A 16,710-nucleotide genomic window follows, 5' to 3' on the forward strand; every position below is an offset into this window, starting at 1 on the left:
AGCGATCCTCCCACCTCAGCAACATAGCAAGACTCCCACCTCCACAAAAAAATTTTTTTTTTAATGTAGCCAAGTGTGGTGGCACCCACCTGTAGTCCCAGCTACTCAGGAGGCTGAGGCAACAGGATCGCTTGAGCCTGGGAGGTCAAGGCTGTCATGAGCTCTCCAGGTATTACTGCACTCCAGCCTGGGCAACAGAGTAAGACACCATCTCTCAAAATAAAAGAGCCGGGCGTGGTGGCTCACGCCTGTCATCCCAGCACTTTGGGAGGCTGTGACAGGTGGATCACCTGATGCCAGGAGTTCAAAACCAGCCTGACCGACATGGTGAAACCGCATCTCTACTAAAAATACAAAAAAAATTAGCCAGGTGTGGTGGCTCACACATGTAATTCCAGCTGTTCAGGAGGCTGAGGCAAGAGAATTGCTTGAACCCAGAAGGCAGAGGTTGCAGTGAGCCAAGATCACACCACTGCACTCCAGCCTGGGCAATAGAGCGAGACCCTGTCTCAGAAAAATAAATAAATAAGTAAATAGAGAACATAGACTTGAATCGGACTGCCGAGGTCTGAGCCCCAGCTCTACCACTTACCAGTGCTGTAACCTTAAGCAAGTTCCTTAACCTCTCTCTGCGCCTTAGTTTCTTCATCTGTAAAATATGGGTAATGTACCTGCACCATAGGGCCGCTGTGAAAGTGAAGGCACTTAGAACAGTGCCTGGTAGTCAGTAAAGAGGAAGGGATGCTGGGCACGGTGCTCACACCTACAGGTCAGGAGTTCGAGGCCAGCCTGGCCAACATAGTGAACCCTCATCTCTACTAAAATTATAAAAGCCAGGCTTGGTGGTGCACACCTACATAGTCCCAGCTCCTCAGAGGCTGAGACAGGAGAATCGCTGGAACCTGGAGGCGGAGCGATCACGCTACTGCACTCCAGCCTGGGTGACAGAGCGAGATATCTCAAAAGAAATGAAGGGAATGTGTGTGCAGAGTTTCATCTTCGCAGTGTGTCACAGTGCTCAGTAGATTCACAGACGCCTTTAGATGAGAGATGGGTCGGGGTGATGTCTCATGCCTGTAATTCCAATGCTTTGAAAGGCCAAGGTGGTAGGATCACTTGAGCCCAGGAGTGTGCAACCAGCCTGGACAACATAGTGAGACCCCATCTCTGCAAAAAAAATTTTTTTTTAATTTGCAGAGGTTGCAGTGAACCAAGATCACACCACTGCACTCCAGCCTGGGCAGCAAGAGCGAAACTCCATTTAAAAAAATAAATAAATACATAAAAATGAAGGCGGGGCGCGGTGGCTCATGCCTATAATCCCAGCACTTTGGGAGGCTGAGGCGGGTGGATCACAAGGTCAAGAGATCAAGACCATCCTGGTCAACAAGGTGAAACCCCGTCTCTACTAAAAATACAAAAATTAGCTGGGCATGGTGATGTGTGCCTGTAGTTCCAGCTACTCGGGAGGCTGAGGCAGGATAATTGCTTGAACCCAGGAGGCGGAGGTTGCAGTGAGCCGAGATCGTGCCATTGCACTCCAGCCTGGGTAACAACAGCGAAACTCCGTCTCAAAAATAAATTAACTAATTAATTAATTAATTAATTAAAAATGAGAATAAAATAAAAATTACCCAGACGTGGTGGCAGGTGCCTGTAATCCCAGCTACTGAGGAGGCTGAAACAGGAGAATTTCTTGAACCCCAGAGGTGGAGGTTGCAGTGTGTGAAGATTGCACCGCTGCCGTCTCAAAAAAGAAGATAGATGAGGCCGGGCACAGTGGCTCACGCCTGTCATCCCAGCACTTTGGGAGGCTGAGGCAGGTGGATCACGAGTTCAAGAGTTAGAGACCATCCTGGCCAACATGGTGAAACCCTGTCTCTACTAAAAAAATACAAAAATTAGCTGGGCGTGGTGGCGCGCGCCTGTAATCTCAGCTACTCGGGAGGCTGAGGCAGGAGAATTGCTTGAACCCAGGAGGCGGAGGTTGCAGTGAGCAAAGATCGCGCCATTGCACTCTACCCTGACGACAGAGCAAGACTCTGTCTCAAAAAAAAAAAAAGAAGAAGAAGAAGAAGATAGATGAGAGATGGGTGGAGGAAGGGTGTAAGTGAAAGCGCTTCTGGTCGCTCCTTGCAGAGGAATGAAGGTGATAGAAAACCGGGCCATGAAGGATGAGGAGAAGATGGAGATTCAGGAGATGCAGCTCAAAGAGGCCAAGCACATTGCAGAAGAGGCTGACCGCAAATACGAGGAGGTGAGTGGGGCTGGCAGATGGCGCAGCAGCAGGAAGCGGGAGGAAATGCATCTGCCGAGATAGCAGGGACACTGGGGCCAACAAAAGGAAGCTCTTGGTTAGGTCAGCTATCCTCCTGCGCTTACATATGTTTGTCCAGAGACAGGCGCTTGGCTAGGAAACTGTCTCCCACAATGCCAAAAAGTCCCGCGGATGCTTGTCTAACGTAATGGGAAAACTGATCAGCTCACTTGTGTCCTTGGGCGTTTTGGCACAGTTGGGCAGAAATGGAGGATCACGGTCCCAAGCCATGGATTTTTCAGACCACGCACGCTCAGGCCCTCCTTTGCCTGCCTCGATGGCTCGGCTCTTCCCACCTGCCTCTTGTGTGCCTCACTCCTCGGGCCTAAGGAAGAGAATCAGGTTTCCTCCAGGCCCCGGGATGGCTCTCTGAGTTGAAGCACCAGCAAAAGGCCAGGCTCGGCAGCTTGGACCTATGACCCCGGCACTTTGGGTGACCCAGGTGGGAGGATCGCCTGAGGCCAGGAGTTTGAGACCGGCCTGGGGAACATAGTGAGACCCCATTTCTACAAAATAAAATAAAATAATAATACTTAGCTGGACATGGTGGCATGCACCTGTAGTCCCCAGCTACTTGGGAGGCTGAAGCAGGAGGATCGCTTGAGCCTGGGAAGTCAAGGCTGCAGTGAGCTCTGACCACGCCGCTGCACTCCAGCCTTGGAGACAGAGCAAGACCCTGTGTCAAAAAAATTTTAAAAGGCCAGGCGTGGTGGCTCACATCTATAATCCCAGAACTTTGAGAGGCTGAGGCAGGCAGATCACCTGAGGTCAGGAGTTCATGACCAGCCTGGCCAACATAGAGAAACCCCGTCTCTAAAAAAAGACAAAACTTAGCCAGGCATGGTGGTGCAGGCCTGTAATCCCAGCTACTCGGAGGCTGAGACAGAAGAATCACCTGAACCCAGGAGGTGGAGATTGCAGTGAGTCGAGATTGCATCACTGCACTCCAGCCTGGGTGAGAGAGAGAGACTCTGTCTCAAAAAAATTTAAAAAATAGAACCAGCAGAAAACCCCATGTTGCAGCTAATCTAGCGGTCTGGGTGGGGCATCCGTGGGGGCCCTCTGCAGTGGGTGGGAGAGGGCACAGCTGGTGGGGATTGGGCTCAGTTGGGCCTTTCTGTCTCTGCAGGTAGCTCGGAAGCTGGTCATCCTAGAGGGTGAGCTGGAGAGGGCAGAGGAGCGTGCAGAGGTGTCTGAACTGTGAGTAGCAGAACAGGACTGAGCGAGGCTGGCTCAGCTCCCGGGTGGAGTGGGAGGGAGCTGGCTGTGCTGGGAATTGGCTCTGACCAGGGCCTCTGCTCAAGTGGACGGGCGTCAGGAGCTCATGGCTCATCCTCTCATCCTTTCTCTTGGCTTCCGTGACAAAGAGAGGTGGTGACTGTTCTTAGTGCTACGGGAAGCACCGCCCACATCTTGACCCTTTCCGCAAAGATATGAGGAAATAGGAGTGAGACAGGAAGCAGCAGGGAAGCCCATTTTCCCAGAGAGGATATCTCAGGGGGCTGTGCCATCTTAACACAACCCTGACCCGCTTCAGAAGGCAGGCACCCCCATCCGTATCTAAGTGCCTTGCTCCTACTGTCAGTGTTAGGCCGAGGCACATTCCTGGGAGGAAGGTGAGAGGCTTGACAGGAATCCCACAAGCACTGCTAGCACTGAAAAACAAAACCCCTGCCCTCTTGGCTTGGGGCGAGGAATTCAGCCCCACAGAGCATCCTGGAGTGTGGAGAGAGATCTGGTTTCACAAATCCACTCCGGGCTTCCTTCCTGGCATGTCCCATGCAAATTCTCACTGCTGTCTGCCCGTCTCCTGCCCTCGATCCCATTCTTACACCTTTCGGAGTCAGGGTCATCAATCGTAGATTTTACAGGTCAGTGTTGCCTCACCCTTGGCAGAAGACTAGGAGTGCTCTCTAAGTCCTCCAAAGACTCCTTGGGCCGGCCTCGCCTCTGCCTGGTATGATAGGGCTTTGCTAAGCACATAGCATTGCACTGCAGAAAAATGCATTAACATTTTTCCTCCACATTCCTTCTGGGCCCCCCCCCCTCCCCCGGGGCTGTGTGGGTTTCTCGTTTCAAAAATTTCTTTTAGGGTCGATTGCTATTGCCCAGCTATAAGGGAAGATAAGACACAAAAATCCTTTGTCTTTGTGCAGAAAATGTGGTGACCTGGAAGAAGAACTAAAGAATGTTACTAACAATCTGAAGTCGCTGGAGGCCGCATCTGAAAAGGTTGGTGTTTGGCTGGAGCTGGAGGGGGGCCTGCCTGACTGGGCTCTTCTCTTCCCCCGAGGGATGGGGAAGCGTGTCAGGGTATGGGGAATCTGACCTTTATTTAACAGTAGCGTTGGTGCCTGGCAGCCAGGGTTTTTCCCTCACAGAAAGAGCTGGATTTCTCATGCACTCTTGGGTGTCCTCTTCCATGGGGTCTGAGCACCATCTCTGATCTCCATCTCGGGAGGATAGAGATGGAACATGAGGTGGCCAGGCGCGATGGCTCACGCCTGCAATCCCAGTACTTTGGGAAGCCAAGGTGGGTGGATCACAAGGTCAGGAGTTCTAGACCAGCCTGACCAACATAATGAAACTCTGTGTCTACTAAAAATACAAAAATTAGCCAGGCGTGGTGGCAGGAGCCTATAATCCCAGCTACTTGAGGCTGAGGCAGGAGAATCGCTTGAACCCAGGAGGCGGACGTTGCAGTAAGCCGATATCATGCCATTGCACTCCAGCCTGGGCGACCGAGCAAGACTCTCTTAAAAACAAACAAACAAAAGAACACAAGGCCCCTTTTAGGGAGATCTGAGCATAGTCGTGTAAATACAGAGCCTCCCTCTCACCTGATTACCTGGTTCCTCCAGAAATACCATCTCAAAGGTGCAACAACGATCAGAGGTGGAATTGGGCTTTTTAGGTTGAAACAGCACCCAAAGCAGTCAGGACATGGCAGCTGTATCAGGAACAAAGGACACACTTCCATGGCGGAACCCCACTGAATTCCCCAGCCTCTTCTCTTCCTCATTCTTGCTCCTGCTTTTGCAGTTTCACAGACATGTTTTGTCCTCCCATCGCCTCCACACCCCGCCTTTTTTTTTGAGACAGTCTCGCTGTCACTCAGGCTGGAATTGAATGGCACGATCATAGTTCATTGCATTCTTGAACTCCCGGGCCCCAGTGACCCTCCTACCTCAGCCACCACCTGCTATTCACTCACCTTGGTGTGGCTTTCCTTTTTTGCTTGATAAACCCCCAATTCATCCCTTTTTTTTTTTTTTTTTTGAGACAGAGTCTCACTGTCACCCAGGCTGGAGTGCAGTGGTGCCATCTTGGATCACAGCAGCCGCCTCTTCCTGGGTTCAAGTGATTCTCCCATCTCAGCCTCCCGAGTAGCTGGGATCGCAGGTATGAGCCACCATGCCTGGCTCATTTTTATGATTTTTGGTAGAGACACTTTATCATGTCGGCCAGGCTGGTCTTGAACTCCTAATCTCAAGTGATCTGTCCACCTCAGCCTCCCTAAGTGCTGGGGTTACAGGTATGAGCCACCATGCCCAGCCTAGAGATGAGCTCTCGCTCTGCTGTCCAGGCTGGAGTGCAGTGGTGTGATTTTAGCTCACTGCAGACCCCAAACTCCTGGGCTCAAATAATCCTGCCATCTCAGCTTCCTGAGTAGCTAGGAGTCGCAGGCATGCACCACTGCTCCTAAACAGTGTTTTGGTTTTTTGTTGTTGTTTTTGGTAGAGTGCAGTCTCACTGTGTTGCCCAGGCTGGTCTTAAACTCCTGGGCTCAAGTGATCCTCGCACCTCAGCTTCCCAAAAGTGCCGGGATTACAGGCGTGGGCCACTGTGCCTGGCCTCCTATTCATCCTTTGAGCTTCTGCTTAAACATCACTTCTTCTGAGAGGCCTTCTCTGATTTCTCCTCTAGGTGAGGTATTTCTCTGCTGTGTAGCCCCGTCTACTACTTTTCCTGCCATTGTGATTTCTTACATTTATTATCATTACTCAATTAATTGCATGCTTTCCTTGCCAGATTGTTAAGTTGTAAGGACAGGGACCATGTCGTCTTATTCAGAGCTGTGTCCCTAGTACTAGCCTTGTGCCTGGCTATGTCTGTATTGTGTGTGCGTGTGTGTGTGTGTTTGTTTGTTTGTTTGTTTTTTTAGTAGAGACGGTGTTTCACCATGTTGCCCAGGCTGATCTCAAACTCCTGACCACAAATGATCCATCCACCTCGGTCTCCAAAGTGCTGGGATTACAGGCGTGAGCCACCGCCTCCGGCCTGGCATCCATCTGCTCTTGAAGAGCTCAGAGTCCAGTCTAGTGGAAGAGATTGACAAAGTCACAGAGTGCTTTGGGAATACAATAGAGGGACCTTGGTAGATTGTGAAAGGTGTCACCAAGGAGGCAACATTTAAAGGAGCTGTAGGCCCAGCGTGGTGGCTCGTGCCTGTAATCTTAGCACTTTAAGATGCCAAGATGGGAGAATCGCTTGAGCTCAGAATTTCCAGACCAGCCTGGGCAATATGGCGAGACCCCGTCTCAACTAAAAATTAAAAAATTACCTGGGCATGGTGGCATACGCCTGTGATCCCAGCTACTTGGGAGGCTGACGTTGGGAGGCTACTTGAGAAGATCACTTGGAGGGTGGAGGTTGCAGTGAGCCGAGATTGCCCCACTGCATTCCAGAGTCAGGCTTCAGTCATGACTTGATTATGTAATAGCCATGTGACCCTAAGCAAAATAACTTCACCTTTCTGAGACCCTTTCCTCCCTATAAAATGGGATTACAGGTACCTGGCTGTGATGCCATTGACTGTGTCTGGACCATGGCAAGCAGCAAATCATAAGTATTAGTTATTATTGGGAGGCTGAGGCAGGCAGACCACCTGAGGTCAGGAGTTCCAGACCAGCCTGGCCATCATGGCGAAACCCCGTCTCTACTAAAAATACAAAAATTAGCAGAGCATAGTGGTAGGCGCCTGTAGTCCCAGCTACTTGGGAGGTAAGTCAGAGGAATCGCTTGAGCCTGGGAGGCGAAAGTTGCAAGTCGCAGTGAGCTGAGATTGTACCACTGCACACCATCCTGGGCGACACAGCAAGTCTCTGTCTGATTAAAAAAAAGACAAGTATCATTTCTGATAAGTCGTCATGAGGAGGGGGACGTTCCATGCTAAGGGACGCATTCATGGACGGGGCCTGGGACTCAGAAGTCCAGAGATTATGATCAGGGAGTGCCTGTCACCCTGGGGAAGGTGGTGAGGACTGAAGTGGCACAGATTTCCAGTTACCTCCCTTTCTTCAGCATACTTTTATCTCAAGTTACCAGTTCAGGCCTTCTGATCAATACCATCCTAGAGGACTTTCCCCCACATTCTCTGCATTTCACACATATTTCTTTTGCTGGGGAAAGGTGCCTGCCTCTCCTCTGCCTACTTCTTTTGTTTTTTGAGATGGAATCTTGTTCTGTTGCCCAGGCTGGAGTGCATTGGTGCGATCTGGGCTCACTGCAATCTCTACCTCCTAGGTTTAAGCAATTCTCATGCCTTAGCCTCCCGAGTAGCTGGGATTACAGGCATCCACCACCATGCTTGGCAAATTTTTTGTATTTTTGGTAGAGATGGGGTTTCACCATGTTGGCCAAGCTGGTCTCGAACTCGTGACCTTGTAATCAATCCACCTCAGCTTCCCAAAGTGCTGGGATTCCAGACGTGAGCCACTGCGCCCGGCCGTGCCCTCCTTTTTTTAATGCGGCATTTTGCTTTTTCCCATAGTATTCTGAAAAGGAAGACAAATATGAAGAAGAAATTAAACTTCTGTCTGACAAACTGAAAGAGGTGAGTGTGTTTCCACCCAGCGAGCTTAGTCTTCTCCTGGGGCTGGTCTTGAAGCCATGATGGGAACTCCTTTCTTCTTACCTAGGCTGAGACCCGTGCCGAATTTGCAGAGAGAACAGTGGCAAAACTGGAAAAGACCATTGATGACCTGGAAGGTATGAGGTTACCATCTAAATAATGTGCCCTGCCCTGTCTCCCCCTCTGGGACACATCCAGGGACAGCTGGGGGATATGTGTGGAGGAGCTGGGTTGGGCCTTGTTTGCCTTAGGAAAGTAAAGTGTGTAGTGATGTCATATCTGGATGTCTTGGAACACTGGAATAGGATAATGCAAATAATTCAGACTTGAGTTGTTACTTTCAGGAGGTAAAATATCTTTGCTTAGTTAGTCCCATGAGCAAGTACAGAGAAACAGATATGGCTCTCTCTGGTTTAAAAAAAAAAAAACGTTGCCGGGCGTGGTGGCTCACGCCTGTAATCCCAGCACTTTGGGAGGCCAAGGCGGGTGGATCACGAGGTCAAGAGATCGAGACCATCCTGGTCAACATGGTGAAACCCCGTCTCTACTAAAAATACAAAAAATTAGCTGGGCATGGTGGTGCGTGCCTGTAATCCCAGCTACTCAGGAGGCTGAGGCAGTAGAATTGCCTGAACCCAGGAGGCGGAGGTTGCGGTGAGCCGAGATCGCGCCATTGCACTCCAGCCTGGGTAACAAGAGTGAAACTCCGTCTCAAAAATAAATAAATAAAAGTCATGCCAGGTGTGGTGACTCACGCCTGTAATCTCAGCACTTCGAGAGGCTGAGACTGGTGGATCACTTGAGGTCAGGAGTTTGAGACCAGCCTGGCCAACATGCTGAAACCCTGTGTCTACCAAACATACAAAAAATTAGCCGGGCGTGATGGTGCCCGCTTGTAATCCCAGCTACTCGGGAGGCTGAGGCAGGAGAATCGCTTGAACCTGGGAGGCGAAGGTTGCAGTGATCCAAGATCATGCCACTGCACTCCAGCCTGGGCGACAGTGAGACTCCATCTAAAAAAAAAAGTCTTTACAATTTCCTTTGGTTTGCTCATTTCTGATAGACGGCTGGCTTTTTTTTTTTTTTACATGCCTTGCATTTTTGCAGAAGCTCTGTCCCAGCGGGCTCAAAGCTTATTACAGTGGGAAAAACAGAACTACGGGAAATGTAGGCACCACAATAAAGACTCTAGTCTTGCAGGTCTGGGGCCCACATCTCCCAGAATTTCTTGAAGGGTTCCGACGTTTAACATTTGGGCTCATGTTCTTCATGTTATAGCCCAGAAATTTCAGAATCTTGGGGTTCAAATGGAATCCACCAAACTGCCCATCCCACACAGAAAGGACGCATTCTTCAGACCACGTGTCCCCATGTTTTTTTTTGGGGAAGTGAGATTCCCATATAAGGGAAAATGCCCCATTCCAAAGTATGATCTTTAGACAGGGTGATGTCATTGGAAATCAGAAATAAACTGGGGGTGGGGGCTGGTGGGGAGAAGCTTGGTCACTCCTGGTCACCACTGAGTTGAAGCTTCATTCTGGCTAATCCCCCTGTAGAACCCCAAACCTCACTTAGAAATCAGTCCATAGATCTTTTGTTTTCTTCACCTGTTCCCACAGAACACAACTTTCTCCCATCTGTGCTTTGTTTGCTCACGTTTTTTTTCTTCCTCTTGTGGTTCATCTGTGGCACTCCATTCTGATCCCTGCCTTCTGTCCCCTGTACCTACCTACTTCTTCTGAACTGTCTCGCTGGGGACCTTCACCCTCTAGATGAGTTATACGCTCAGAAGCTCAAGTACAAAGCTATCAGCGAGGAGCTGGACCACGCGCTCAACGACATGACCTCTCTCTGAGAGGCGGCCAGGTTGCTGTCCTCTGTCCTTCTCACGTGGTGCCTCCTGCGCCCCTGTGGGCTTCTGGGAGCTCCAGTGCCCTGCCTCTTCTGGTTTGAACGTCAGAGCCTTCTTCCGATGTGTCTGTGACTCTGCAACCGAAATAAAGACGGGCCGTCCTCCTCCTCATGCCCCTCATTCTCATTTTCTCCACTTGCCGCCTTTGAGCCGTAGCTGTGTCCCCCTGACCGTGGCCTGAAACACAAAGTGGGTGAGGTTAGCCTCGCACTCACAAATGAAAAGCTCATTACAAAAAGAAAATTATGCCTACAGGATGCTTTTCTGAAGGCGTGAAAACAAAAGCAAGTTAGGCGTGTGCTCTCAGATACCCGGTAGCTAACAGCATCTGCATTCCGTTAGTTTTGTTTTGTTTGGTTTGGTTTGGTTTTGTGATGGAGTCTCACTCTGTTACCCAGGCTGGAGTGCAAGGGTGTGGCCTCGGCTCACTGCAACCTCCGCCTCCCCGGTTCAAGTGATTCCCCTGCCTCAGCCTTCTGAGCAGCTAGGACTACAGGCACGTGTACCACACCTAGCTAATTTTTTTGTATTTTTAGTAAAAACGGGATTTCACTATGTTGGCCAGGCTGGTCTCAAACTCCTGACCTCATGATCTACCTGCCTCGGCTTCCCAGCTGCTGGGATTACAGGCAAGAGCCACCATGCCTGGCCTTTTTTTGTCATCCAGGCTGGAGTACAATGGCACCATCATAGTTCACTGCAACCTCCACCTCCAGGGCTCAAGCGATCCTCCGACCTCGACCTCCCAATTTGCTGGGACTGTACAGGCATGCACCACCGCCATACGAGGCTGATTTTTGTACTTTTTTGTAGAAGTGGGGAGGTCTTATTTACGTTGCCCAGGCTGGTCTTGAACTCCTGAACTCAGGCAGTCTGCCCGCCACACCCTCCCAAGGTGCTGCAGTTACAGGCATGAGCCACCGCATCTGGCCGCGGTGGTTTTCCTTAAATAGAAATTGTTGTGAATGGAGACTCATCCTTATAAACAGCTTAGGCAGCTTAAGAGTCAGCAGGGATTTGGAAAAACCAGCAAGCCGTTGTCAAAAATGTGGCTCCCCTCGAATGGGGCTTGAACTACGAGTTCAAATAGCGGCAATGACCTGTTTCTCCTTTTTCCTCCTTGTCTCATGTGTTCTCTCTGTGTTACCCTGGGGCTTCCCATGGCTGCTCACTGCTCATCCATCTCCAGTCCTGGGAGGAAGTTCACCTCCACACCCTGCCCTTAGAAAACTGACTGTACAGGGAGTGGACAGGCCTCCCATGAACAGGGTAGGGGAGTGGAAAGTGCTGTGACCTCAGAAGAAATGAATTCAGAATTCTTTCCCAACTTCCAAAGTTGCCTGGGACGCTAACATCAGTCTCCCTTCATATCTGACTCAGGAATAACAGGAACTTTGCCTTAGAATAACTCATAAGGTTGACTGTGGATATTAACAGGTCATAGTGCTGAGTATGGTGGCTCATGCCTGTAATCCCAGCACTTTGGGAGGCCGAGATGGGTGGATCACCTGAGGTCCTGAGTTCGAGACCAGCCTGACCAACATGGAGAAACCGGTCTCCACAGAAAATACAAGGAAAAACAAAAAAGGTCATACTTTTTCCTGCATGAAGGAGAAAACAAGGCCACACTTTTTTTTTTTTTTTTTTTCTGAGACAGAGTTTTGCTCTTGTTACCCAGGCTGGAGTGCAATGGCACGATCTCAGCTCACCACAACCTCCGCCTCCTGGGTTCAGGCAATTCTCCTGCCTCAGCCTCCTGAGTAGCTGGGACTACAGGCACGTGGCACCGTGCCCAGCTAATTTTTTGTATTTTTAGTAGAGACGGGGTTTCACCATGTTGACCAGGATGGTCTCGATCTCTTGACCTCGTGATCAACCTGCCTTGGCCTCCCAAAGTGCTGGGTTTATAGGCGTGAGCCACCGTGCCCAGCCCTTCTTTTTTTCTTTTTCCTTTTTTTTTTTGAGTCAGGGTCTCATTCTGCTGTCCGGGCTGGAGTGCAGTGGCGCCATCTTGGCTCACTGCAACCTTCACCTCCTGGGTTCAAATGATTCTCATGGCTCAGCCTCCCGAGTAACTGAGATTACAGTCGCACACCACCATGCCCAGCTAATTTTTGTATTTTTAGTAGAGACAGCTGTTGTTGACCAGGCTGGTCTCAAACTCCTGGCCTCAAGTGATCCACCCACTTTTGCTTCCCAAAGTGCATGGGAAGCAGGCATGAGCCACCGTGTCCGGCCCAGGCTATGCTTTTTTAATGATCAAAAACACACCAATTTGTCAAAGATAATCCAAGTTTCAAATAGTCTGTCCAGTTCTCCCCTACACCCCACCACCACTACCACCTCAAATTATCACATATCATTGACATTCAGGTGTCCTAGGCACATCTTCCATACTACCCCTTGAACCTGGAAATGGCAAGAAAATCTCCAACTAGATCCACAAATTGCAGTCATCCATTCTTACTCCAATTTTTTTTTTTTTTTTTTGTCTAGTGGGAAGCTCTGTCTCTGTTACTCTCTATATTCATTCATTCCTCCAAAATGCATCTACGCTAAACTACCTACGCTTTTCCACCTCGGACCTCTCCCTGCTCCTGACCGCCGTGCATCCTGAACTTCTGCAAAAACCATTCCCCTCACACACTGCCATATACCTGCCCTTGGAAAGATCATAGACTGTGTAGGGACTGGTTTTTGTTTGGCAATCCGTGTATTTGCCCCTGGAATTTTCCCAGGCATTTCTGGACTCCACCCTTTGAAGTAACTATGCAGCCTGTCTATCCAGTCATTCTACCTAGCTAAGTACCTAAGTGGAATTTCAGAGATTAGTGCTATGGCTGGACATGGTGGCTCATGCCTATAATCCCAGCACTTTGGGAGGCCAAGGCGGGCGGATCACTTTAGGTCAGGAGTTTGAGACCAGCCTGGCCAACATGGTGAAACCCTGTCCTACTAAAAATACAAAAATTAGCCGGCACGGTGGTGGGTGTCTGTAATCCCAGCTACTAGTGAGGCTGAGGTGGGAAAATCAATGGCTTGAACCCGGGAGGCAGAGGTTGCAGTGAGCAGAGATTATACCATTGCACTCCAGCCTGGGTGACAGAGCAAGACTCTACCTCAAAAAAAAAAAAAAAAAAAAAAAAAAGAGAGACTTCAAATGTCCTTAAAGCATGAATGAAAAGTTAAAAAAAAAAAAGCATGGTAATGGATTTATGGGGGGGTCCTTCTCTGTGGGCCTCTCATAGTGTACCGTGCCAGAGTAAATGGCAGCCTCGAACCATTGCCCAGCCCCTTACCTGTGGGCTGTGAGCACTGAAGAGGGTTGCACAGTATATGTGAATGAATGAATGAATGAGAGATTAGTGCTGTGGAGGTCTTCACTATCTGTTGATAGTCTGTGAGCCTTGTCCTGATTCTCAAGGGCAGTTAACACTTTGAGGGAAAGTCCTTTTATCTCAGACCTAATAAAATAGATGCCAGAGCATCTAAGTGACAAGATGAAGTGAAGGATTTGTAGTCAAGAGACCAGAGTTTAAGGCCCAGTGCAGTGGCTCACATGTATAATCCCAGCACTTTGGGAGGCCAAGGCAGACGGATCACTTGAGCTCAGGAGTTTGAGAGCAGCCTGGGCAACATGGCAAGACCCTATCTCTAAAAATAATACTAATATTTTATTTTTTTAAAAAAATTTTAATAGGCTGGGCTTCGTGGCTCACGTGTGTAATCCCAGCACTTTGGGAGGCCGAGGTGGGTGAGCTCAGGAGCTTGAGACCAGCCTGGCCAACATGGTGAAACCCCAACTCTACAAAAATACAAAAAATTAGCCGGGCGTGGTGGCAGGCCCCTGTAATCCCAGCTACTCGGGAGGCTGAGGCAGGAGAATCGCTTGAAACTGGAAGGCAGAGGTTGCAGTGAGCCGAGATTGCGTCACTGCACTCCAGCCTGGGCGACAACAGCAAAACTCCATCTCAAAAAAAGAAAAAAATTAATAAAAAATAGACCAGGATTTAAAATCCTAGCTCTACCACTTTAACCACGCCAACGTGAACAAGCTGCTTAGCTTTTCCACAAAATAAAGGTGATATCGCCGCCATTATGAGGATTAAATGAGATCATGGAGAAACTGGCTCATACTACAGTCAGCGTTCAGTTAACATCTGTTCACCCAGACTGGACAGGCCCAGCTCACTCCATCTGATGGAATCCTCCCAGGTCATAGTCTCTCGACTTCTTTTTTTTTTAGATGAAACCCCGCTGTGTCATCCAGGCAGGAGTGCAGTGGCACAATCTTGTGCAATCTTGGCTCACTGCAACCTCCACCTCCCAGGTTCAAGTGATTCTCCTGCCTCAGGAGTATCATCAAGTGATTCTCCTGAATAGCTGGGATTACAGGCTCCTGCTACCACCTCACCTGGCTAATTTTTTGTATTTTTAATAGAGACAGGGTTTCACCATGTTGGCCAGGCTGGTCTTGAACTCCTGGCATCAAGTGATTCTCAGTGGTTCATGGCAGTAATCCCAGCACACCTGTAATCCCGGCTATTTGGGAGGCTGAGGCGAGTGCATTGCCTGAGACCAGCTTGGGCAACATGGCAAAACCCCATCTCTACTAAAAATACAAGAATTAGCTGGGTGTAGTGGTGCACACCTTTAGTCCCAGCTACGGAGGCTGAGGTGGGAGGATCACTTGAGCCTGGGAGGCCAAGACTGCAGTGAGCTGTGATCATGCCACTGCATTCCAGCCTGGGCAACACGTGAGACCCTGCTGATAGATAGATAGATAGATAGATAGATAGATAGATAGATAGATAGATAGGGCTGCCATCTTCTGCAGTCATTTTTTCATTCTGTAAATTTCCAGGCTGATCATATTATACTTTATGAGGAATTTTCCTTTCCCCCAGTATTTTAATGAGTCTCTAAGTTCTCTCTCATGCTCTGTCACACATAGTTCTAAATGGCATCTTTTTTCTGTCTTTCTTTTTTAATTTAAATTGTTTCATCAGCTCAGTCACTTAACAATATGCCTGTAGTCTGGCTTAAATTTCGGTCATGAGGGCCAGGCACGGTGGCTCACGCCTGTAATCCAAGCACTTTGGAGGCCAAGGTGGGTGGATCACCTGAGGTCGGGAGTTCAAGACCAGCCTGACCAACATGGTGAAACCCCATCTTCAAAAAAAAAATTAGAGGCTGGGCGCGGTGGCTCATGCCTATAATCCCAGCACTTTGGGAGGCCGAGGCGGGTGGATCACGAGGTCAAGAGATCAAGACCATCCTAGTCAACAAGGTGAAACCCCGTCTCTACTAAAAATACAAAAATTAGCTGGGCGTGGTGGTGCGCGCCTGTAGTCCCAGCTACTCGGGAGGCTGAGGCAGGAGAATTGCTTGAACCCAGGAGGCGGAGGTTGTGGTGAGCCAAGATCACACCATTGTACTCCAGCCTGGATAACAAGAGCAAAACTCTTGTCTAAAAAAAAAAAAAAAAGAAAATTTCAGTCATGTTGCATTTACCTGGGGTTTGTCTCCATTCCTCTGGATGCATAGACAATTACAAAATCGCACTTGTAATTTAAACAGCTATTCCCAGAAGCTCCAAAAGAAAGATGGGGTTATAGGGTTAGATTTTCCTATCAAAGGCTCAGAGACCAGTTAACTTGCACTTGAGTGGAAATTTATATTAAGTCACGAGTATCTAGGATGGAAATCTTTGTGTAGTTTCTGAAGCGATTCTCATTCATTCCTCATCATAACCCCCACACCACGCGTTGATATTGTTACCCCTACTTGACAGATGGGGAAAACAGACGTAGGAAGGGTACATGCTTATCTCCAGTGGTACAACTGGGGCTTAAGTCTAGGTATTGTGACTCTAGGGTTATCAGAGTTCACAAGGAAAAATAGAGGGCACCAAGTTAAATCTGAATTTTAGATAGGCAATGAATAATTTTTTAATCATAAGTGCATCTCATGCAACATTTGGGATATGCTAACACTAAAATATTATTTGTTGTTTATCTGAAATCCAGTTTAACTGGGCACCCTGCATTTTGTCTCACAACTGTGACTCCCAAATTTGGTGCTTGGTCCCTAGTATTCCATGGTGTTCTGCTGTAATTAAAAATACAAAGTACTGGCCAGGCATGATGGCTATAGCCCTGTAATCCCAGCCCTTTGGGAGGCTGAGCAGATGAATTCCTTGAGCCCAGGAGCTCGAGACCAGCCTGGGTAACATGGTAAGACCCTGTCTCTATTTTTTAAAAAATGCAAAAATTAGCCAGGTGTGGTGGCATACACCTGTAGTCCCAGCTACTTGGCAGGCTAAGGTGGGAGGATCACCTGAGCCTAGGGAGGTCAAGGCTGTGGTGCTTTGTGATTATACCGCTGCATTCCAGCCTGGACAACAACAACAAATACTTTATTTGTTGTGACTTTCACCCTGGCAGTTTGAAGTTTAGAAATCCTTTTCATTTTTTGGCCGGGTGCAGTGGCTCACGCCTGTAATCCAAGCACTTTGGAGGCAAAGGCGGGCAGATTACCTGAGGTTGGGAGTTCAAGGCCAGCCTGACCAACATGGTGAAACCCCATTTTTTTTGGCTAGGCATGGTGACTCACGCCTGTAATTCC

At 49.0% G+C, this 16,710-nt stretch overlaps 1 protein-coding gene and 1 non-coding gene across 5 annotated transcripts in view; both read left to right on the forward strand.

The window, feature by feature from the left end:
• TPM4 (tropomyosin 4) overlaps positions 1-16,710 on the forward strand; it is a 37,757-nt gene that overhangs the window by 18,807 nt on the left and 2,240 nt on the right. For 2 of the 4 annotated variants that reach the window (XM_002761858.7, XM_035287001.3), the window contains 6 exons: positions 2,140-2,257; positions 3,447-3,517; positions 4,474-4,549; positions 8,091-8,153; positions 8,239-8,308; positions 9,944-10,194. In XM_002761858.7, the coding sequence (XP_002761904.2) occupies positions 2,140-2,257; positions 3,447-3,517; positions 4,474-4,549; positions 8,091-8,153; positions 8,239-8,308; positions 9,944-10,026 (481 nt within the window). In that variant the 3' untranslated portion in view covers positions 10,027-10,194. Of the gene's footprint in view, positions 1-2,139; positions 2,258-3,446; positions 3,518-4,473; positions 4,550-8,090; positions 8,154-8,238; positions 8,309-9,943; positions 10,195-16,710 lie in introns of those variants that run through there. The other 2 variants (XM_035286999.3, XM_035287000.3) reach the window with 1 other exon arrangement.
• LOC118150373 (small nucleolar RNA SNORA42/SNORA80 family) lies at positions 13,283-13,418 on the forward strand. The gene has a single exon (XR_004738480.1). It is a non-coding gene; the product is annotated as a small nucleolar RNA SNORA42/SNORA80 family (small nucleolar RNA).

Source organism: Callithrix jacchus, chromosome 22 (assembly GCF_049354715.1).
Source record: "Callithrix jacchus isolate 240 chromosome 22, calJac240_pri, whole genome shotgun sequence".
Taxonomy (NCBI): domain Eukaryota; kingdom Metazoa; phylum Chordata; class Mammalia; order Primates; family Cebidae; genus Callithrix; species Callithrix jacchus.